Source organism: Dipteris shenzhenensis, chromosome 28 (genome assembly GCF_047967505.1).
Source record: "Dipteris shenzhenensis isolate YYH24624 ecotype China chromosome 28, Dip_SZ_1.0, whole genome shotgun sequence".
Lineage (NCBI taxonomy): Eukaryota > Viridiplantae > Streptophyta > Polypodiopsida > Gleicheniales > Dipteridaceae > Dipteris > Dipteris shenzhenensis.
The window spans coordinates 14,660,566-14,684,959 of record NC_141623.1 but is presented as its reverse complement, the minus strand read 5'-3'; the positions used below and the strand labels follow the sequence as shown (position 1 = coordinate 14,684,959).

Below are 24,394 nucleotides of genomic sequence, written 5' to 3'. Positions count from 1 at the left end.
ACTAGAGTGTGGATGGGGGCAGTACAAAAAATACAAAAGAAGACATGATTACAATCACAATTGGACTCTATGAGAGAGAGAGAGAGAGAGAGAGAGAGAGAGAGAGAGAGAAAGGGGGGGGGGGCTTAAAATTCGATAATTAATCAATTGAGAACGGATGTAGAAAATTGATAATTAATCAATAGAGAAAGAATGTAGAAGTGAGAAAGGGTGAAAAATAGTGCAAGATACTATTGGTGAACTCCTTTCATTGTTGGTTCTTGAGAAGTTTGCCACATAGCGAAGCAGAGAGGAGTCTTCAACATGAAGAATATGAACTTTGTTGCACACTTTGGTGAGTAGTACTTGTATTGAAGCCTTGTATGATAACTTGTATGATGGCCATTGGCCACACATCACACAATAAGTGAAGAGAGGTTTTGGCAGAAGAGGAGGAACACTTTTGTGACTAGTATTGAAGCCTCATATCAAAAAGCTTGTGTGATAGCCACACATCACATAATAATTAGCAAAAAATGTTGGGCTTATAGCAATGCTTGTATACTTGTTTGTATAGTTAGTAGAGTTGGCATTGGTGTGCAAGTGACAAGGAGTTCTACATCGAGCATTCTAGTAGCAAGTAAATGCTTAATAGCAACAACAACAATAAAAAACTTGTAACTTAAGTGGAGGAATAATTGATAGCTCTTGAGATGAAGAAGTAAAAGGAGCATCAACAAACATTATGTTCAAACCTAGACAATATCAAAAGAAATTTACATCATCATTTTTTGCATACGTAAAAGGTATAGATACTGTTGACCTTTGAGCTTTTGTATAGGGAGAAAATAATAGGAAAAGGAGTAGCTTTCTACTCTATTCAACCATCAATCTTTGAGTCCATGTCGACTAGTATAAGGAACTAATCCACCCGCCGCCTCCTCCTTTTCACCCCTCTCCTCCCTCCCCCCCCCTGCCCCAAAAGTAGGTAAATGAAAGAATCATTTTTTGTTGAGAAAGGGTACTCTTCAGGGTGGCACAAAGGGACATAAAAAATGAAAAACCATCGAGTGAGCCTTATTCTCTTCCTCCCCCTTCCCCTTGTCCCCCTCACACACACACCCACCCAGACACGACCATCTATGAGGAGCACAACTGCCAGTGGCCTATGCTGATGGTGGGTAGGAGATCTTCCCAAGGGAACTGAATGCAGGCAACGAACTTAGGCTGGATTCACACAAACCCGCCCGCCATCCTCCAAAAGGTGGTGTTGGAGGGTTGATGGGCCCGGACACTGACACAAAAGATTTGTGTGCAACCCATAAAGGCAGTCCACCTCCATGGCCGACTCTTCCAACCGCTACATGAATGGGCTTTTCCATCTCCTCAAACTCCTACACGGGTGACATAAATTAGCAGCCTAATGACTGCCAGGCGGTGTGAACAACCACATTTGGTGACCATCCTCCAATTCTACATCCTCCACCCATAAAGCCCGACTCTTCCAACTGCTACATGAATGGGCTATTTCATCTCCTCCATCTCCTACACCGACGGCATAAATTAGCAGCCTGATGATTGCCAGGTGGTGTGAGCAACCACACCTAGCGGCGGCCATTCTCCAATGCTACATCCTTCAACCATAAAGGCCAACTCCTGCAACCGTTACACGAATGGGCTATTCCATCTTCGCGAGCTCCTGGACAAGTGACATAAATAAGCAGCCCGGTGGTGTGAACCACGAGATGTGGCGGCCATTCTCCAAGTCTACGTGGGCGTGTGGGGCGAGTGGACCCACCTTGAGTAATTGATACACACACGTGAAATGGAAAAGAAGAAAAATTATGAAGGGGGAAGAAACTTGCGAGGGTGGCAACCAAGGAAGGATTAATTAAGGAGTTAAAGAGGGATTAAGGGGCTAATTACTCGAGATTTGGAGAGCTATGGCGATGGCAACCGCCTGCAAAGATTGCCTCCGAAATCGAAGGTTTGCTTGATCGTTTCGGCGGTTTTTCGATGCAATCGTCGGTTCACAAACAGAAATTTCTGCTTCAATTCGCGATCGCAATCCCGTCGATTTGACAGAACGTTTCTACCGTATGATTGACGTTGCAATCACCGACATTTACAGCCGAAAATCTTTGCTGCTCATTCAAGCAAGATCATCGTCTTTCCTCCATGCACCAAAAGTCGCTGCAATTTTCTCCGAATTCCAGCTGCCTTGCCTGACAATCCGCAGTGGATTCTTCATTCAATCTGTCAGGTGTGATTTTTAGGAGAGATTTGTAGCTTGGACGTCTGTGGCGAGAAAGAAATCCGGCGGTTTGGTGGCTGCTTTTTGTTGCTTCGGTTTGGTGTGTGTCTCCTTCGTAGCAGGGAAGCTTGCACCGACATTGAGATTGCGGCTCATAGGATCGCTCTTCTCCATTGCCTCGAAAGCGCTGGTAAGCCGCGGGGCTCTTTTGAATCATCTGTCTTGTGCTCTGAGAGATTGCGGTGGCAGCTCTTCAAGAAGCTGCGACTTTCTGGGGACTCGTCAAGGTGCTACTAGAAGGCGTAATCTCGCACACGGAAGAGAATTTTGAGAATTGCGGAGGTTGTATCGACGGAAGATTTCCTTCTTTTTGAAGCCAGGCACGCCCGTGAACGATATCGCATTGAGGAAGGGAGCTCGAGCTATCGCATCAAAGCCGAAATTCTGTTTTTCCCTCTTTGCAAGCTGCAGTTTCTTCTAACCGTGTTGTGCTTTAGCTACAATCGATTCCGTCTTCTATCGCGCGCGAGACTGGAGGTTCATTTCTCTCTTCCTCTCTCTCTCTCTCTCTCTCTCTCTCTCTCTCTCGGTCGAATTGAGAGATCCAGAACCATCGTAGCATCCTCACCTGCATCAGCTTACATAAACGACTTGTGAGGCTTTCCCTGGAAAGTCTGAAGTGTTCTTTTACGCTGGCTATTTGAGAATCGCGGAGCGATTACTTCTGTTTGTATTTCGGATGGTCATTCTCCAAAGTCACACTACTGACTTCATCCAAATCTTCATCCCGCATTCCTATGCACGTGTAGTCTTGCTGGATTGGCGTTTTCCACCGGTTTTGTCAAGGTCACCAGAAGAGGCCTCCGATATTTCCATCTCTTTTGCCAGTTGCAAATGGGTTGCATTTCATTCAGCCGGTCAGCTATTCCTCCTGGAATTAAACTCCTAAGAAGAATTAGCAAGAGAGAAATAAACTTTGAAGCTTACAGAACTTCTGTTCTCGTCCTGACTTTCATCGCTTACACGCTCTATCACGTATCAAGGAAGCCCACTAGCGTAGTAAAGAACGTCCTTGTAGGTGACGACACCATCAGCTCGGTTCGTGCTGCAGGCGATACTGTGTCTCTTCCATGGCCTTTAAAGCTGGTTAGCACCAGTCGCACACCGGGTCTTGGATTGGACAATAGCATCGCATCTGTGAGCAATAAAACAGTGAAGACAGACAGTGAGCAAGGATGGGCGCCCTTTAATACAAGTTCCGGATCAGCCCTCCTCGGAGAGGTGGATGTAGCCTTTCTGGCTTCGTACGCTATAGGAATGTACTTTGCTGGGCACTTGGGAGACCGTCTTTGCAACCGGTGGTTCCTGACTGTTGGAATGATTGGCAGTGGCATTTGTGTGTCTCTTTTTGGAATGGCTTACTGGTGGAACATACACTCGCTTGGTTATTTTTTCGTGGTTCAGATTATTGCTGGGTTGTTTCAGGCTACAGGATGGCCTTCAGTAGTGACAGTTGTAGCCAGGTGGTTTGGGAAAAGGAAAAGGGGCCTTATTATGGGTATTTGGAATGCACATACCTCGGTTGGAAACATTCTAGGATCACTGATTGCCTCTGCTATGTTAGATTATGGTTGGGGATGGTCCTTCGTGGTACCAGGTATATCCATTGTTGCTGGAGGGGTCTTAATCTTTCTTTTTCTAGTGGTGGATCCTGTGATAGTAGGGTTGCCATCACCGTATGAGGCAACCAAAGCTAAAGAACTTCCTGGAGGGGTGGCGTCTGTTGATGAGGAGAATGGCATTGCAGAGGCTACGACAAAAGTCACAGCTGATCTAGAAAGGGGCCTTATGCAAGATGAAAAGACTCGGCCTTTGCTCAGAGTTACTCAACTTAATGATGATGCAGAGGGGAGACAAGAAAGTGCAGTGGGATTCTTCAAGGCCTGGACTATACCAGGAGTGGCTCCATTTGCACTTTGCTTGTTTTTTACTAAACTGGTGGCTTACACATTCCTTTACTGGTTGCCTTTCTACATTAAGCACACAGGTATCAATAGAACTAGCATAGTTTCATACTTAAACAATCATACTTTGCATCTGAAGAGCTTACTCTAACCGACTTGTAGAGCTAGAGTGGAACATAAATTTCAATGCATAGTCGTGATGTTGTTGCCGGAGCAAGGACATGGAGTATAAATTGATGCTTCAGCAGGGAGAAAAGTCTCTTTCTTTGACCGACTTTTTGTCTGGACTTGCAGAGATACAGGGCGAGTATCTTTCTGACACGACTTCTGGAACTCTTTCAACTCTCTTCGATGTTGGTGGTATACTTGGTGGTATTTTGGCTGGCTACATTTCTGATAGAATGAGAGCAAGGGCTATAACTGCTGCCTCATTCATGTATATGGCAATACCTGCTCTACTTCTTTACCGATTGTATGGCTATGTTTCACTGTGGATGAACGTTATATTACTGTTCATAGCTGGAATTTTTGTCAACGGGCCATATGCCCTAATTACAACAGCAGTCTCTGCTGACCTTGGCACTCATCAATCTCTAAAGGGGAACTCTAGAGCTTTGGCAACTGTGACAGCTATTATAGATGGCACTGGATCGGTGGGCGCAGCCTTAGGACCCCTACTGACTGGCTACATATCTGCATCTGGATGGAATTCTGTGTTTTCAATGCTCATGATGTCATCCTTATTTGCAGGATTACTTTTGTCAAAATTGGTCATAAGAGAAGTTAGAGAATTGATGAACAGGGCAAAAGGTGAGAGCACAGGGCAGGCAACATTGTAGATTGGAAGCATTTTGTGGCCCAAATTTATGCCAGGTATAATGCTTCTGGTGGTTTCCTGAGCTAGAATTTTTAAAAAGAAATCCGAATTATCTAGGGAAGGAAATCCATGCTGAGTAAACCTGTCAATGATAAAGCACATCCTGCCTGGGAGGCTTAACCGAAGTCTGTGACTTTCAGATGGCTTGAGATATTCCACAGCTGCTTATTCCCTTTTTGTCCGACTAGAATGATATGCTTCCTTGACTAAATGAGTCTCATTGAAAATGTCATAATATCATGTCACTTCTTTTGGAGACTTCTTACATTTGGAATCACTACCACATGAATTTTGTCTGATGATGCTTTCACCTACCTGCTTCTGTTTATGAAGTTAATAGGATTGTGTCTGTGCTGGACTGGACTGCTGACATATCTAGTTCAAGCCTTAGTGAGAAGCTGGTGGGTTAGAGAGGTGTCTTCAATATCAATGATACAAGTTGTTTTTCTGTAACCATGGGTTGCTCATCATGGACCTCTTGCAGATCTCAGGATGCTTTTTTCTCATGTGTTTGCTCCTTGGTCAATTGATTCTGACGCATGCTTGCAAGTCATGTGTTCTTGTGGAAGGTGCTTTAATTATTTTCTCCAACGAGTGCTTTCGATGTGGAACGAGCGAACAAGCAATGAGGGCACCCAGAAGCAGCGCGAAAGTATGGTGTCACCAAGAGATGGTTGCCAGAGGTGGCAGATTTGAAGCCTCTCCACGTTGCAGCTCCATGGAGGAGATTTTGAGCCTGCTAGAAATTAGGTTACTGCCCCACCGACTCCCAAGGACAATGTCACCACAATGTAAATATCCTAAGTCAAAATACAGTTGACCATTTATTTGATCATAATTAAAGTGTTTTATATGTGTTAATTATGGTCAAAGAGTTCTTTTAATGGTCAAGGGATTGACTATGGTCAAAGATACTTGACTCTAGTCAAGTAAACCTGACTTCGGTCAAGGAGACTTGGTTTATTACCAAGAGGGTTAACTGCGGTTAACCAGAGAACTACAAAGCTGCTCTGGTCAGAGAGTGTTGACTTCGGTCAACAAGACTTGGCATGTGCCAAGAGGGTTAACCCCAGTTAACCAAGATGTGCCAACTTCGGTTGGAGAGACTTGGCTATAATTAAGGCGCCTCGACCCTTGGTCAAAGCTCCTTAATTATAATCAAGAGTGTTGACTCCGGTCAACCAGAGAATAAATATATATTTTTATATTTGTTTAGGTGTGCACATGTATTCAGTGGGGACGCCCACCGTGACTAGAATTAGTCCACAGTGTGTTATTTGCATGCAAAGCGCTAACAATTAATGGGTGCCATGGTGTTGCGCTTTAATTAATTGTTGCAGGTACTAGGAAGAGTTATTTTTCCTAAGCGCTACGGGAGCCTGACAAGCATCTAGGAGGCGGTTTGTGTGACCAAGTGCTTTGAAGACTCCAGAATGGCCCTTAGTGGCATGTAATAGGACTTAGTCTAGATTTTAGACAAGTGGCATGTTGCCAATTTGAAATGAGCTTGAAGCTCTTGTAATAAAGGGATTTTTCACGTTTTGAATTGGAGTGTACCAGACAGCTCTACGCTGAATTTCTGTAACAGATTCTCTTCAAGTAATAAAATACCTTCGGGGGGGTCCAGCCCGACATGTTGTCCTGGGCCCTAGTGTTTCTGTAGAGAGAGAGAGAGAGAGAGAGAGAGAGGGAGAGCTGAATAGAAAGTGTACTTGCTGGTTATTACGAAGGAAGTTTCGTTCACAAAAATTACTGTCTCTCAGAAGAGCGAGATGGATTTCAAAGAGCGTGAGGGATTTCATTGGTATCAGAGCACAGCTATATTGTCTTCTTAGACAGTGACGATTCAAGGAGTTGATGTGTGACTCTGCTGAAAAAAAAAATTAACGGAAAAGAAAGAGGCGCTGCTGTAATTTTACAACGGAACAGTTGGTCTTTTCGCTGTTTGAAGAGGACGAGTCTACGGGGGTCTCGTTGCTGATCTCTTCCATAGAGAAACAGAGCACTGTTGTTAATTGTGAGGAAGGAGAATACACCGGCGATGAATATTCGTCTCAAGACTGTAATCCTGATAGGCCCAGGTCCACTTTCATCCCAGTGTGGGTAGAACTCCCAGATCTTCCTTTCTCATTGGTAATCAAGCTCCTAATCTTTGTAGAAGTCTAGGTCAAGTCATTGGGGTAGAAAAAGAACAATTCATCAATCCTAGGGACATCCCCAGGTTTGTGTGAAGCTTGATGTTGTAGAGGAACTTTGTAACACTTGTCATTGTGAATAGAAGGGTATCTTTAGAGAACAGACTCTTGCCTACCAAAATATTCCAAACTAATGTTTTCATTGTGGACTTTCCTCTCATACTGTTGAAGCCATCTGCAGCAGCCAGAAAAGGGGCTCAAGCAGAAGCTATGCCTAATATCGCATATGACGTGCCAATGCCAAAGGCACACTCTCGCGTACAACCAATGAGAGAGAGATCTCATAGGGGACGGTCCCATAGCAGGAAGAGATCGAGGCATCATCACCGATCTCCCAGTCCATCACCGTCTACCTTGAGTTCGACTTCTGTATCTTCTTCTTCCTTATCAGATAAACCATTCAGGAAAAGAAGGAAACACAAGAAGTCTAGGAAGAGAAAGTCTTCCAGAGAGACCAAGGAATTTAAAGAGGGAGGTAAATCTGTCAAGTTTATGACCTACAATGGACAGTATGGTCATACAGACAAAGCATTGCAGTTCATAAGGCAGTTTGATGCTGCATTCGGCACAGAAAAGTTTTCATAATCCTCCAAGTTAAGAATTGTCAGTTTGCACTTGACAGCAACAGCTAGTGCATGGTGTAGTGCACAGACCACAGATGGGTCAGCCCCAAGGAAGTGGAAGGACTTCAAGAAAGCCTTCTACCAGCAGTTTATGCCTAAACAGTTTAGAGACCATGTTCTTCAAGATTGGGACAGTTTGCATATGGATGCAGGAGATACAGTGGATGTGTACAACCAAAAGTTTTGGGATGCTTATTTGCAGGTTGCATCTTTCAAAAAGATCTCCAAAGGGACCCAAATGAGAAAGTACAGAGCAGGTCTCACTCCAAGAATTCAGGCAGTAGTGAATGCTTTGGGGGCAAAGAACATTCAAGACCTTATGCATTCAGCTTCAGTAGCTAGTCTTGTGCTGTTATAAGATCCATCTACAGTGCTATCCTTGCATGCAGGACGTGTTGATAGAAAGAAAACTGATTTTTCAAAATCAGAAAAGAAAGAGTACCCCAAGGCTGAAAAGAAAGGGTTTCAGCCTCAGAAGCCGAGGGGTACTCAGTTTTCAAAGGCTTATAAAGGCAAATCTCTATTTACCCCTGAACAGATAGCTGAATTTCGTAGAGATGGGAAATGCTTCAAGTGCGGCAAAGAGGGGCGTGTGGCTGCCCAGTGCCCAAAAAAGCCTTTAACTTCGAAGGGAAAAGAGGCAGAGAAGCCACGAGGACCGCAAAAGCCAATGGCAGGAGGAATTCCTGACATACTGGGTCATGTTTCAAACCCAGAGGAACGAGAATTGTTGCTATCTTGGGGAAAAGTCAGAGATCAGTAAGCGCTAATTTTATTTGATCCAGGGGCTACTGATAATTTCATATCAGAGGATCTAGCCGTGAGGCTGGGAATAAAGACGAAGGAGTTGGGCAGGGCTTTGGATGCCGATCAGATGTTCTGTGGGAATCCTGTGCCAGTCACTCCCTTGATAGGGAAGCTCCGTCTTCATGTTCAGAGTTATGTGGATCAAGAAGACTTCTTCATTTCTCCACTGAAACATCATGATGTAGTCTTGGGAATGCCTTGGTTTCATCGCAAGGCAGTGAAGTTGACTCTTCTTGAAAGAGTGCTGGAGTTTGTGCATAGGGGGAAAAATCAGCGTTTAGTTGCCAGGAATAAAGGGGACACTATCCCCATTGTATCTGATCTTACATGTGGTAAAGCAATAAAGTCTGCAATTTCTGCGTACATGGTTTTTGTAAAAGAAAAAAAGAATGATATGCATGCTGAAATGAATGATGCAGACAAAGATAAGTTTCAGTTTCTTGTAAACTTTAAAGATTGCTTTTCTGATGCTTTGCCAGGGGAGTTACCCCCAGAGAGGCTAGAAGATCATCAGATGGAGTTAATGCCTGGTAGTGAGCCACCAAACAGACCACCTTATAGAGTCAGTGCAACTCAGAGAGAGGAGATTATGTCTCAGGTACAGGACTTGCTGTTCAAAGGGTTGATTCAGCCCAGCTCGTCTCCTTTTTGTTCCCCTGTATTGCTAGTACAGAAGAAAGATGGTTCATTCCGTATGTGCGTTGATTATCGCGCATTGAACAAAATGACCATCAAGAATAGATTCCCTATTCCGCGCATTGATGATGTGCTGGATCAATTAAATGGAGCTTCAGTTTTCAGCAGGATAGACTTAAAGAAGAGTGGCTATCACCAAGTGAGGATACAGCCTCAGGATGTGCACAAGACAGCATTCCGCACTACATTCGGGTTGTATGAATACTTAGTGATGCCTTTTGGGTTGACAAATGCTCTAGCCACATTCAATAGAATGATGGATCGCATCTTCCGAAAGTACAGGCATTTCACGGGTACTTTCTTTGATGATATCTTAGTCTTTTCTAAGACAGAAGAAGAGCACAGGGAACATCTTGCTATAGTGTTTCAACAGCTGAGAAATCATCAGCTTTACGCAAACAGCAAGAAAAGTGAATTCTTCTTGGAAGAAATCCATTATCTGGGGCATATAATATCCCAGAATGGGATACAAATGGATCCAGCAAAGATCCGTGCCATTCAGGAATGGCCAGAGCTGAAAACTGTGCATGAGGCTCGAAGTTTCCTAGGCCTGTGTTCTTACTACAGAAGGTTTATTAGACATTTTGCTGATATGGCAGCTCCATTACATGACCTTACTAAGAAAAATGCAGCCTTCACATGGGGAATATCACAGAAGAAAGCATTTAATACACTCAAGGAGAAGTTGACTACAGAGCCTATTCTTGTAGTCCCGGATCTTTATCAATCTTTTGATGTTGATTGCGATGCTTGTGGAGAATGTGTTGGGGCTGCATTGCATCAGGATGGTCATGCAGTGGCCTATGAAAGCAGGAGACTTCGGGATGCAGAAAGATATCTAGGAATCTATGAGAAAGAGTTATTGGCTGTAATTCATGCCATCCATACATGGAAGCACTATCTTTTGGGTGCAGATTTTACTGTTAAGACAGATCACTAAAGTCTGAGATACTTTTTGACTCAGACCAAGCTTTCCGAGAAGCATATGAAATGGGCAAACATGCTGTCAATGTATCATTTTCAGATTGTCCGTACCCCAGGAATTCGGAAGAGAGTGGCAGATGCATGTCCCGAAGACCCCAGGTCAATAATGTGACTATTGCTTATCATCAGGACCTGGAAGGCATGAGGGAGCAATATGCTCGTGATTCAGATTTTGGTGAAATTTTACAGCAAATGCAAGAGGGGCAATCCACCAGTCACTATTCCCTGAAAGATGGGTATCTAATGAAAGATGATTGCCTATGCATCACCCAGGAGATGAGGAAAAAGATTTTGGAGGAATGCCATGCACCTCCCTATGCTGGACACAAAGGAATTACAGCAACAACTCTAGTACTAGAGAGGTATTTCTTTTGGCCAGGGATGCGGAAAGATATACATCAGTTTGTTACTGAATGCCTTACGTGTCAGAAAGTGAAGTATGATAGACGGAAGGCACCTGGCCTACTTATGCCTCTTCCCGTGCCTCAGGCACCATGGGAAAGTATTACAATGGACTTTATTTTTGATTTGCCAAGATCAAAGTCAGGGAATGATGGGATTTGGACTATCATTTATAGATTCAGCAAGCAAGCTCATTTCATTCCAGTTTGCAAAACTATAAAGGCAGATCATATGGCTAAGCTTTTCATGGTGCAGATTTTTAAACGTCATGGTATGCCTAAGTCCATTGTTAGTGATCGAGATCCCAGAATGACCAGTCTATTCTGGAGAGCTTTATTTGATAACATGGAGACGAATTTGAATTTTTCTTCTTCTTTCCATCCCCAGACAGATGGTCAAAGTGAAGTAGCAAATTCTACAGTTTTGGATATGCTGAAATGCTACGTGGGTGACCAAAGTTCAGACTGGGAAAAGTATCTACCGTTGGTAGAGTTTGCTTACAATAATACAGTACATAGCTCTACAGGGAAAGCCCCTTTTGAGGCCATATATGGGAAAGTGATTTTGCCACCTATATTGAGGACCAAAGATGAAATATTTGCAGCTGATCAGTTTGTGAGAGACCTCCAGGCAGCTTACAGCCAAGTCCGGACAGCAATTGAAAGGTCTCAAGAGAAACATAAAAGAGCTGCAGATAAGCATAGAAGACAGTTAGATCTCAAGGAAGGGGATTGAGTACTTTTGAAGTTTGAAAAAGCTAGGCTCTGCAAGTTTAAAGGCAAATAGAAAGTGTATGCAAAGTTATCTCCCAGATACTATGGCCCTTTCAGGGTTACAGAAAGAATAAATGAGGTTGCATACAGATTAGCATTGCGAGAGCATTGGAGGATTCACAATGCATTCCATGTGTGTCTTCTAAAGAAATTCCAGGGACCAGAGCCTACAGAACCAGTATCAGAGGATCCACCAGAAGTGGATGAGTTGGAGGAGGTCCTTCAACCAGAGCAAATTGTGTACCATACTGTGCGCAAAGGCCCTTAGGGTAAGGAGTTTTACAGGTATCTTGTAAAATTCAAAAATTATACGGCATTAGATGCCAAGTGGATGGACGAAGACATTTTATCCGACCATCCACAGCTTTTGGATGTTTACAAGGAAGCTTTTCAGTTGAGGTCAACTGAATAGAAGCCGAGGGGATGTCACCACAATGTAAATATCCTAAGTCAAAGTACAGTTGACCATTTATTTGATCATAATTAAAGTGTTTTATATGTGTTAATTATGGTCAAAGAGTTCTTTTAATGGTCAAGGGATTGACTATGGTCAAAGATACTTGACTCTAGTCAAGTAAACCTGACTTCGGTCAAGGAGACTTGGTTTATTACCAAGAGGGTTAACTGCGGTTAACCAGAGAACCACAGAGCTGACTACGGTCAGAGAGTGTTGACTTCGGTCAACAAGACTTGGCCTTCATTAAGAGGGTTAACCCCGGTTAACCAAGATGTGCCAACTTCGGTTGGAGGGACTTGGCTATAATTAAGGCACCGCGATCCTTGGTCAAAGCTCCTTAATTATAATCAAGAGTGTTGACTCCGGTCAACCAGAGAATAAATATATATTTTTATATTTGTTTAGGTGTGCACATGTATTCAGTGGGGACGCCCATCGTGACTAGAATTAGTCCACAGTGTGTTATTTGCATGCAAAGCGCTAACAATTAATGGGTGCCATGGTGGTGCGCTTTAATTAATTGTTGCAGGTACTAGGAAGAGTTATTTTTCCTAAGCGCTACGGGAGCCAGACAAGCATCTAGGAGGCGGTTCGTGTGACCAAGTGCTTTGAAGACTCCAGAATGGCCCTTAGTGGCATGTAATAGGACTTAGTCTAGATTTTAGACAAGTGGCATGTTGCCAATTTGAAATGAGCTTGAAGCTCTTGTAATAAAGGGATTTTTACCAGACAGCTCTACGCTGAATTTCTGTAACAGATTCTCTTCAAGTAATAAAATACCTTCGGGGGGGTCCAGCCCGACATGTTGTCATGGGCCCTAGTGTCTCTGTAGAGAGAGAGAGAGAGAGAGAGAGAGAGAGAGGGAGAGCTGAAAAGAAAGGGTACTTGCTGGTTATTACGAAGGAAGTTTCGTTCACAAAAATTACTCTCTCAGAAGAGCGAGATGGATTTCAAAGAGCGTGAGGGATTTCAGACAAAATTGTGTCCTTGGGGCTTAAAACATAAAGCTAGGGAAGGTTGAGCGGAGACATAACTATGCATGGACTGAGCGAGCTGTTAACCCTTTTAGACTTACATGAAGGGGTTTGGTGAAGGGCACGCATCTTCAAGCAGAGACATGTGACATGCGGAAACCCATGCATACCTGCAAATGGAGGCTAGGTAGTAGTCTTAGATATTTCCAATTATCTGTAAACAGAGATACATTGGGTTGGTGGGGAGAGGGAGAGAGAGAGAGAGGAGGGGGGGGGGGGGAGAGAGAGAGAGAGAAAGTGGGGGGGTGGAGAGGGAGGGACATGCGTAGACCCATGCATACATGCAAATGGCATATTTGCAATTATCTATAATGAGAGAGAGAGAGAGAGAGAGAGACTCAATTTTGATGCTCCGTCTTGCGCTTATGCAGGTTTATGTATGAATGATATTCAACAAGGAGAATTGTTCAAGTAGAGTGCAGTGCTGGATTGAAGTCTTCTACTTATTGTTTGTAACGGAACAAAATGGAGCCCGTTGTTGGTTATAGAGAGGCAATTTAAGAACTGAGCCTTTGGACTGGCATATAGCAAGAAGGTTTTATTGGGGCTTCTTGGACGGTTTGTATGAGGCTGCAAAGGCCTTGGGGATTGGTGCCTGCTACCAGGATTGGTAACAGAACTGAACCATAGTAAAACTGGTCTGTACATTGTGTGCCATATGGAATTATGTTATTTCCAACCTACATGGGCGGTGTTTTTGCTGCCTAATGGATATAGGAAACACAGGTGGCCTGAGCATGATTTTTCCTAAAACATGTGTTAGGCTCTTTACTTACCAGATGTAAACCTCTCATAGACATGAGATGAATTTATTGGTTGTTTTATCATTCTTTACTAACATCCATCAGCCAAACCCATAAAGTGTGGTGAAACGTTAGAGAAACAGTTGATTAATAGCAGCCTCTCAAGAAATGTTCCATGTCTTCAATGTGGGCACTGCTTGTGTAGGCAATGGCAATGCTTCTATTATTTTCCTTTTTCCAGGAAATGCTCCAAATTTTTTGGAAATGTTGTCCCCGTTACCTGTATATTTTGTGCTTTGTTTGAAGGTTTCTTCCAACTGGTCATGTTGTCCAGGTGAAAACTTCCATCATTTGTGTGTATGGGTGTACAAACGTGCCTTGTATGATTGTAAGCAAGCTAGTCCTATATTTGTGTGCTGATTCTCCTTTACGGTATAATCTTTGAGTATGCTAATTTTAGATTAGTGTGGCTAATTAGCCTGTAGGGTGGCAGTATGCTTGTGGGTTCGTTCTAAATGAGATAGCTTACTTCCTTAGCACATGGATGGGACTACAATAGGAATGCACTTCCCATCATTACACCAAGTGGTCAAGGATGATTTTAGAATGGGATCGTCTACGCTTATCTGAGACATAGCTTCTAGACCCTAGTAACAAGAAAAGGACGTCTTTTTAGGATAAGGAAGGATGAAATGATTCTATGCATGCTTTCCTATGAACATCAATATGATGCCATGTGTCATCTCCCTCTAGCTTTTTGACTATTAACATATGATATGTTGGCATGGCAATAGGATATTTGGATAGCATAGAATAGGAAGGGACTGCCTTTTCTTGACCATTTTCTCCCATGTGCTAAGACCTTCATCTTGTATCATCCATTGACCTAACATCACGGTCAAACTTTTCTCGCGCTTTGCCACATGGTCTTACCTAGCGTTATCTTGTGGTTTCTTGAAGAACACTTTTTGGTTGCCCTTACCATCCTTGGTGTATGTAGATGGTTGCAAAGGCTTAGAAGCCCTCATTGAGCAATGAGGTCGATGGGTGCCCTCAAGCCCCAAAAAAGCATCATAACACTAAGTGTGCTCATTTGAGCCAATAGTGACACAGCTACAAAGGACAACAAATCACAAAACTTCAAGCCTTCATGCCTTCATTGCTGTGCATTTAAGGTTGCACTCTTTGAGCTTAGCTTTCAAAGGTTGTGCAAAGAGCGTCCTTTGGGTGCTATGATTAGCTCAAATTTCAATGAAAAATTCATGAGAGAGCACCTTATTACAACTCAATAAATCCTCTTTAAGAACAAGACCCAAGAACTCTTTGGTAGATGCATTCGAGGAGAAGAAAGAGAGAGCAAGCTCATAGCCACAACCCACTCAAATATCTCAGATATGGACAATTTAGACCCCTCTCAATTTAACACTATAATTAGAATAGGCCTTGAAGCCTCATTATTTCGTATTATTGTAGTAATGTTTAGCTACACATGAAAAACTATTTGGTATGTTTACAACATTGGTGAAGAGGGTATTTTGAAGGATATCATTTGAGCATGTTTCAAACATGAATCAAGGGAAGTTTGAAGGCCGTTGACTCGAGGTTGAGAGGGATTGTAGGAATGTCATTGAGCATCACTTGGCAAAATGAAGGGAATATATAGTAGCTAGACATAGGGTAAAAGGTTCCATTTTGTGTTGATGGCAACCCATTAGCAATTTTGATTAGTATTGTACACATGGGATAACAATGACCATAAGTAAATGTGTGCTTCATGATTAAGCCAAGAGGTTGAATCATAATGAACATGAACCATAGTAGAAGCTTGTAAAATGATGGGAAGAAACCATAGAAATTCAAAGACATGAATCAAGATGTGTAGAAAGAAAACATTGCTAGACATTTAGACGCGAAAAGTGTACCCTATGGCCTTGCACAATGTTGACAAGAAATACATTGAAAATTGTTGCACTAAATGTTCTTCATTAGATTCTTATTTACATCTATGAAAGATTGAAAAAGTTGAAGTTCACCTTTTGTAGTTGACACAAAGTGTGGACACAAAATTTATGTCTTTATTGCATTCAATCATAAGTGGAAGTTAACCATCCCATGCATCTTTGGCATGATCCTTAGAGTCTATGTGATGAATTATATTTGGATCCAAGTGCCAACCAATAAGTGATATTGCCGCTTAGTCTTTTTCTTTCCAGGTTTCATTTTGTGCAGTGGGTATTTCTTCTTTTACAATCTTCCAAATCTGTGGTGCATTAATAGATACCTCATCTGTCTTGACTAGGTGTAGAACCCTTGAGTGCTGGCCAACGTAGCTATGCCTTGTGCTATCACTGAAGGGCTCACTGACCGATGAGGCTTATCGCTAGGTTGACTATTTGTGGCCCGCCCCTTTGGATTGTTGTAGCTAGTAGAGTCACTTTCTTTGTAGTTTGGTGTAGGACTCCATTGTGTACAACCCGTGTTGACATTCGTGTGGTTGAAGGGCTACTGAAGTGCTTGCTACCAAAGGCTACTCAAAGTTGCTTAGTCTCTAGCTTTGGATAGGCTAGATTAGAACTAGAGAGACTCTGAGTACTTCTTCTTACACTCACGGAATAGTCTCTCAATGAAATGAATAAAAGATGAAGAGAAATCCTCAAAGGAATGAAGGACAAAAATGTAGCATGGAAACTTCTCTCAATCTAAGCTATTCTAGGCTTAGCTAACATGCTCTGATACCATGTGAAAAACAAGGATCGATCTATGCCTAGTCTAGTCGAGATACATGAAGAGCAAGATGATCGAGGATGACGATCAAAGACCATGAGAGAGTCATAATGTGGGAAACACTCAATCTATTGTAACGTGTGTTGAACAATACAAGATAGGGTTCTTATATAGAGAGAGAGCCTTTAGAAATTAGAATAGTCAAACCATGTGGGATCCTCTAATCCACATCTCTCCTAGTGGTAGTCCTTGCTCCACATCATTTCATCATAGTCCACATCCTTGGGTGGCTACGTTAATTCACACAACACCATACCTTCACTCATACTTTTTCCTCTTATTATGTGCACATGGCACCATATCTCTCAACATAGTCATCATAAACATGAATCAAGCAGCTCATGTCATGATCATTGTGCTAACATAATCAAGTGATCATATATGGTAATCAAGTTTGCAAAATGTGTAATCAGGTTAGTACTCATGGTGACTGGGTAACTTTTTACCAAATAACCTACTGGGCGGCAAACGTGGGTTTACTGAGACAATCACCAATATAACCCTTTTTTATTGACGGTATATTCCATCCCTTACATTAGTGATAAATTAGACTTTCTTAATGTGGCTTTAGGTATTCTATATGAATTGGGGCTTGGACTGGTAAGGGGTAGTATCTACAAAAGAATCAGCTATTTGGATTAATGTGAAACTCATCAGTACTCAAAGTTGAAGCAAATTGAAATTGTTTTGTGGTTTTTTAGATTAATAGATTGATGAGGAGCAAAAACACATGGGTTTGGACACATGCATTGATGCATTGGACATTGCAAGTATCTCAATTCATTTGTTTGTGCTCCATAAGAGGGATAGGAAAATCACCAAGTTATTCATACATAAGGAAGATTGGTAAAATATTAAAATGGTGTTGATATACATAAGAAATTACGGCACGAATATGCTAATCTTGTAGACCATGCTAATATATATATTTCAATTTGTCGCAAATAATCTCTACTTCATCAAGCTGTAAGGCAAGGTGCAATGATCTAGCTTCTTCATCACGTTAGGACAAAAAGCCTTGACTTATCTCTTGAGCTTCATCTGCGTCTCTTAATAAAGTAGCCTTGTGAAGATGTAAGCCTTGTGGGTGATGCCATTACCACTGAGAATTGGGTCAACATTGATGATTGGTCAATGACATGTACAAACATGAAGATCATGTTGCGTCTGAATTGTTGTGAGTTAAAGTACAAGCTTGAGCATAACAATTCAATGACGTGTACCAACATGAAGATCATGTTGCGTCTGAATTGTTGTGAGTTAAAGTACGAGCATGAGCACAACAATTCAACACTTTAGATAGAACATTGATCACCACATTCAAATCTCACTTGTTGATCATCAATGCCAACCCAATTCTCAGTGGTAATGTCATCGTCCATAAGGCGTGCATCTCCCACAATGCAGCTCATACTTTTTCAATGGGCTAGATGAATCTGAAGACATAATTCAGGGCTTTTGTTACCACAATGATGAAGAAGCTCTACTACTACTTGATTATTACAACTGGCCGTTAAGCCTACTGAAGCAAAGATTATTCTTTATAGCCTCTAATGAGTCCTCTCTTTCCAAGTCTTCCTAGAGCATAGGAAAGAGAGCAAAGTGCCTTGAGTGAAGCCCTATTATCAAGGAGAAATAAACTCTCAAGATGCAATCCCCACCATCTTCTTGAATAGTGCCACATGCACAATCTTACTACTAAGAGATATTGAAAGACCACCCAATAGCAATCACAATTTGATCACTTGGATACATAATATGACACCATTTTATAATGAGGTAAATGTTTTACATTAAGATAGTAATGCATTGTATTATTGACATAATCAACTAAAGAAAAATCACCAAAGAAATTAAAAAAAACCAAAAGCCACTTACAAGAAGCATGTTCTCTCAAGCTATTATTAGACAATTTTCAAAGGACAAACTTGCAAGAAGCCAAGCTTCACATTCTTCTATGCAATCTTGAAGAAGACCCAACTGGAACCTAGTCTCTAGAGGTACTCAATCATTTTGAGTACCTCTGAAGCCTTCATGCTAATTGGGTCTTTCTTCTAGAATGCATAGAACGAAAGTAAAGCTTGGCTTCTTGCAAGTCTTTTCTTTGAAAAAGATCATCTTAGCTTGATAAATCTTGTTTCTTATAGGTGCATTTTTATTTTGTATAATTTCTCAAATGATTTTGCTTTGGATGATCATGTTGGTGATACATTGCATTACTTTCATTACACAAAATATTTACCTCGTTGAAAAATGGCATTATATCATATATCCAAGTGGTCGTATCATGTTGATCGTAGAGTAAACTACTTCCATTATTTAATGAGAGTTTGTCTTAGTAGCATGATTATGCTTGATACAATATTTGTAGCTACAATCCGATTATTATGTTTCAAGAGTTGCTTTCTCCTCAATATTTTCTAAGAGATCTCAACAACGGAAGCGGAACGGAAGAAGGTGAGAGAGAGGGAGAGCTAGAAGAGAGAGCCACACTTTTGGTGGGTGTAGAACACCCTAATCTTCTATGTCATCCACCTATATAAGTGTTTGAGTATTGTACATAAATGGGCTTAAGGTACAGTGGCCCTTAATCCCCACAACCTCCCACTTAAAGGCCAATGTGCCTTTAAGGGAGAGCAACCAATGGACATACTATCCAATGCCCATCAATACACGACACTACCACCTCTAACTAGGTAGACTCTTCATCAGCATATCTGCAAGGTTATCATCTGTATGAACCTTGACAAGCTGTATGCGCTCTTCATCAAGTACCTCCCTGATGAAATGGTACCTAACCTCAATGTGTTTGGTCTTTGCATGAAAGACCGGATTCTGTGCTAGCTGAATAGCACTAATGGAATCATTATGCGATGTTGGTACACCTATATGAATCCCCAAGTGTCCCACTAGCCTATCAAGCCATATAGCCTCCTTGCAACCCTCTGTGGCTGCAACATACTCGGCCTCTGTGGTAGACAAAGCAACACACTTTTGTGTGTGAGACATCCACGGCATTGTACCACCTACAAAGGTGAACACATAACCAGAAGTGGATCTCCTGCTATCCACATGACCTGCATAGTCTGAATCTATATACCCAAGTACACACATCTCTCCTCTGCTAAAGTAGATACACATATCCTTGGTGCCCTTCATGTACCTCATGATGCACTTAATGCCTCCCAATGCCTCTTTGTTGGATTAGCCATATACTGCTAGCAACTCCCACTGCAAATGCAATGTCCAGTCTCCTCATCTGCTTTGGGAGTATCTGCTTGACTTAGTTTCATATATGGAGGCAATGGAGTACTTAATGTCTTCCCCCCCTCCATATTGAAATGCTGCAACACTTTTGTAATATACTCCTTCTATGAAAGCCAAAGGAGTTTCCTACTCCGGTCACGCGTGATGCACATACCAAGAATATGACCTGCAGGTCCCAAATCCTTCATGTCAAAGGCCTCATGCAACTTGGCCTTCAATGCATCTAGCTCATAAGTGTTCTTGCTAGACAATAGCATATCATCCACATAAAGTGCCAGGAGTATCAGGCTATTATCCTTAGCCCTTTTAGTGTAGCAGCAGTGATCAATCTCACTTCTTCTGAAACCTTGAGACCAAATGAAAGCATCAAACTTTTGATACCATTCTCTAGGCGCTTGCTTAAGGCCATAGAGTTTCTTTTTCAACTTGTAAACCAAATGCTCTTTTGCCCTTTTCTTCAAAGCCTTCCGACTGTACCATGCAAATTTCCTCATGCAAGAAAGATGTCTTGACATCCATCTGCATAAGCTCCATATCCTCTGCTTCTGCCACAAGTCTAAGTACGCATCTAAGTGTGGTCATCTTCACAACCGGAGAGAAGATCTCATCAAAGTCCACACACTTCTCTTGCTTGAACCCTTTAGTAACCAAATGGGCCTTGTACTTAGGCACTTTATCACCTGTGACCTTCATCTTGAAGACCCATTTACATGGCAATGCTTTCTTTCCATGGTCCCCGCAATCAATAAGCATCACATAGTCTGCCCTTGGAACAAATCTCTCAGGCGGTCTAGACACTTGAGCTGATCTTGCTGTCCCGCCTGCATATCACCCATATTTGACTCATCATTTCCACCAATAGATGATCCATCATCTGCCATTGATTGTGTACCCGTGGGAGTACCTGGGGGCACCATTTCCTGCACATTTGGTGCATGGATAGCTATCAAAATAGGCAGGTGGATTCACATCTTGGAAAGTGATTCTCCTCATTTCCACATCCCTCATGGGTTTCTGATGCATCTTCTTCTCATTGAAGACCACATCATGGCTTCATATGATCTTCTTTGCTTCTGGATCCTAGAGATAATAGCCCATCTCTCCACTTTCACCATAACCCAGAAAGATGTAGGAGAGAGAAGGAGGGAGGGAATTAAAAATTCAAATTTTGAATTTTGAATTTGCCGGTTCCCACCTAGGAGTAAGAGTTGTGTAAGAGGTGTAAGAGGTGGGGTCACTTTTGGGCTTAACCCACCTAGGTGAGGGGGTTAAGGACTTTTTGGGACCTACCTTGGCCCTTTCATTGGGACTAATCCATTTCTTAATCCATTCCTTATGAGGCCCTTTTGAGACCCCATTTCTCCCCTAATGTAGTGAAACCACTCTTTATTTATTGCCAAAGTTGTCCTAGACTTAGAATCTAGCTTCTTCCAAAGCTCTTTTGGCACATGAGCATATGCCTCACACCCAAATATACACAAATGAGAGTAAGAGGGCTTCTTGCCACTCCATGCCTCTTCAAGAATACCACCATCCAAACTCTTACTAGGTGATCTATTGATTACATGCATTGCAGTCATCATTGCCTTAGCCCAAAACCACAGAAAGACTTGCATTGGATACATTGCAACCTTTCCTGAATGGTGCAGTTCATTTGTTCTGCAACTGGATTTTGTTCTGGAGTACAAGGGGACATGAGCTCCGTCTTAATCCCATATGTATCACAAAAATGCTGAAAGTTATGAGAGAGATACTCTCCACTAGTGTCAGTTTGTAGCATTTAAGCGTTCTACCTAGTTGATTTTCAACCAAATCCAACCTTTTTTGAAATACCTGGAACACATCGCTCTTCCAAGCTATAGCATAAGCCCGTACTTTCCTAGTTTCATCATGAATGAATGTCACATAGTATTCAGCCCCGCCTAATGACCGTGTAGGTATGTGATCACATATGTCTGAATGCACCAAATCAAGACTTTTGTTGGCTCTTTCCTACTGCTTTCGTAGGAAAGAGCTGGGTTCTCTCAGTATGTAGGGTTCCGAGGCTTTTTGTCACCTATAGATATATTGGGGTTGTTGTTTGTAGTATACTTGTAGCTTAGGACCTCGAGTCATGTTCCGGTGAGAGATGTAGGCTTAAGTGTGGTAAGTAAACAAAGTGCATGCATGTGTAAAAGGAACATGTATCATCATGATTGAGGTAATGAAGGCTTTCACCTTCATTGGGGGTTGCAGGGTTTAGGAGGAGTTTAAGGGTTAAAAGGAGGTTCTAGGATTAGAAGGAGGTTCCAGGGTTTAGAAGGAGGTTCCAAGGTTTAGAGAGAGGTTCCAAAGTTTAGAAGAGGTTTCAAGGTTAGAAGGAGGTTCCAAGGTTCAAAAGGAGTCCAAGGTTAGAAGGAGGATCCAAGGTTCAGGGTAGAGTACATGATGGAGAACTCATTTCCATTGTAGATCATGGAGTTTAAGGGTTGAGGAACAAAGGGTTTAGGGGGAGCATAGGAGTGGGAGAGGAAGAAGGTGTAAGAGCATGGGGAAAATAAGAGAGAGGAGGGAGGAGGAGGAGGGAGGAGGAGGAGAGAGGAGGAGGAGGAGGAGGGAGGAGGAGGAGGAGGAGGGAGGAGGACGAGGAAGGAGGAGGAGGGAGGAGAAGAGGGAGAGGATGGGTTGCAAGGTTGGAGGTGAGGGGAGGAGGAGTTGCAAGGTTAGGACATGCTTTTGGACGTGGAGTGCAAGGAAGCATGGACACTTGAGACAAATGCTTGGAATACCAAAGTAGACTCAACATAATGCCCCAAAGAGTGTGGGCTTCATTCCATTATGGGGTATTTATACAAGTTGGAGAGCTTCTCTCTCTGCATGTAGGAATTGTAACACATTCTCTCTCTACATGTAGAAGTTGTAACACATTCTCTTTCTACATGTAGAAGTCATATGTAGAAGTTGTAACACAAAGTTGTAACACATTCTCTTTCTACATGTAGAAGTCATATGTAGAAGTAACACAAAGTTGTAACACATTCTCTTTCTACATGTAGAAGGCGTATGTAGAAGTTGTAACACATTCTCTTTCTACATAAGTCCATGTTGGCATAGAGTCAACATACTCCCGGATCCATTTTATTACCCATCCTCGGGTTATGGCTTATTGCGAGCACGTACTTGGGTTGCCATTCCTTTAGTCCAGTGGCTGTGGAACTTGTGTCATGCCAGTCGATCCTACTGTAAAGCCTTGGCACCATACAATTTTAGCTCAGTTTCCAGGTAGCCTGTATCCACCATTTGCTCAAATAGAGATATGTGGTGTGCTTCTAAGAAGATCACTCTTTGATAGAGGCAGTTGTAATTTGAACATCGACCCATTCATTGGGATTGAAACTGAGTGGAGGCAAATGGGAATTGAGGTAACATGGGACCTCCAGAATGAATTCCAATGTTTTACAAAATATAGCACTTAGGTGAAGGAAGCGATCAATGTTGCCGCACATTACTTGCTCATGCTATTGAAGTGCTCGGATCATTGTCCCTTGGATATTCCATTCTATGCTAGAGTATGGTTCGATCATTGGCCAATTAATGGTTCGATCTTCACCCAAAGTGTGTATGTTGGCTTCCCATTTTTTATGTTGTGGAACTGCATATAACTTGGGATGGGTTCTGAGACATGGAGGTACATGCAGGTACTCCTTCAAGAAGATTACATCAAAAAGCTTGGACCGATGCCAATTAGGTCGTGGATCTAACTTGTTGATCCAAACTTCACTAATTTGACGCTGACGAAGGTTGGTAGGAAAGTTGTTCAGGGTCCATCCACCTCAAATTTTCATATCAGGATATTTGCTCTAAAATTCCTTGATGGGGTTACTGGGAAGTGGTATCTCATTAAAATCATAACCCATCATTGGAACTTGGCATGGGAGTATGAATTGGATTATCCGAATCCTAATATTCGAAATCAAATATTGTGTCATTTTCTGCTGATGGAAGCACAAGTAGTGTCGGAGGTGATGATGGGTAGGGAGAGAATCTGGGGACATGGGAGAGAAATATGGCAAAATGTAGTTGTGGAAGGGGGAGCAGAGGGGAGGGGGGGAAGAACTGGGCAAATGGTTTGAGCAGCTTGGTAATCCTCAAGGGTAGGATGAGCAAGGAAGGGGGAAAAGCTAGGTGTGAGGGGCTCATAAGTTTGTGACTATTGGGTTAGTTGAAAATGGTGAGAGGCATAAGCAAAAAGACGATGGAGGGAATAGATGTTAGGATGGAGCTTGGGGAAGGTTAAAAGGGTGGTAGCAACAAGGGTAAGTGAGGTTATGATGTTGGCAAAAAGAGTGGTTAGATATGGGAAGTTGGAAGTGAGATAGGCCCTGTCATCTTCCGACACTTCTTTTTGCTAGTGCGATGGGATGATCATCTGCATGGGTGGGATGTCGGTTATGTAATGCCTTGCAAATAATAGTGATGGCCTTTGTAGCAATGGCAACAAACCTGCAATAACCCTAAGGGGAGGACTACCCATGAGGCATACATATGCAATGAAAGCATCCGTCCTAAGTGCGAT

General features: G+C 42.4%; 1 protein-coding gene and 1 pseudogene across 1 annotated transcript; both read left to right on the top strand.

Moving 5' to 3' along the window:
- Positions 1-1,910: 1,910 nt before the first annotated feature.
- Positions 1,911-14,046, top strand: LOC147883227 (putative glycerol-3-phosphate transporter 1). Its single transcript, XM_087399372.1, has 3 exons — positions 1,911-4,280; positions 4,492-5,070; positions 13,417-14,046. The coding sequence occupies exons 1-2, from the start codon at positions 3,128-3,130 to the stop codon at positions 5,034-5,036; spliced, it is 1,698 nt and encodes a 565-aa protein (XP_087255498.1). The 5' UTR covers positions 1,911-3,127; the 3' UTR covers positions 5,037-5,070; positions 13,417-14,046.
- Positions 7,116-24,394, top strand: part of LOC147883226 (uncharacterized) — a 47,497-nt pseudogene continuing 30,218 nt past the window's right edge.

What these genes read in the sequence shown, in the direction of transcription:
- LOC147883227 (XM_087399372.1), top strand. Translation starts at nt 3,128, where the DNA reads ATGGGTTGCATTTCATTCAGCCGGTCAGCTATTCCTCCTGGAATTAAA. An exon ending in TTTCTACATTAAGCACACAG is followed by an intron (nt 4,281 to 4,491) that starts GTATCAATAGAA and finishes CTGGACTTGCAG; the next exon opens with AGATACAGGGCGAGTATCTT.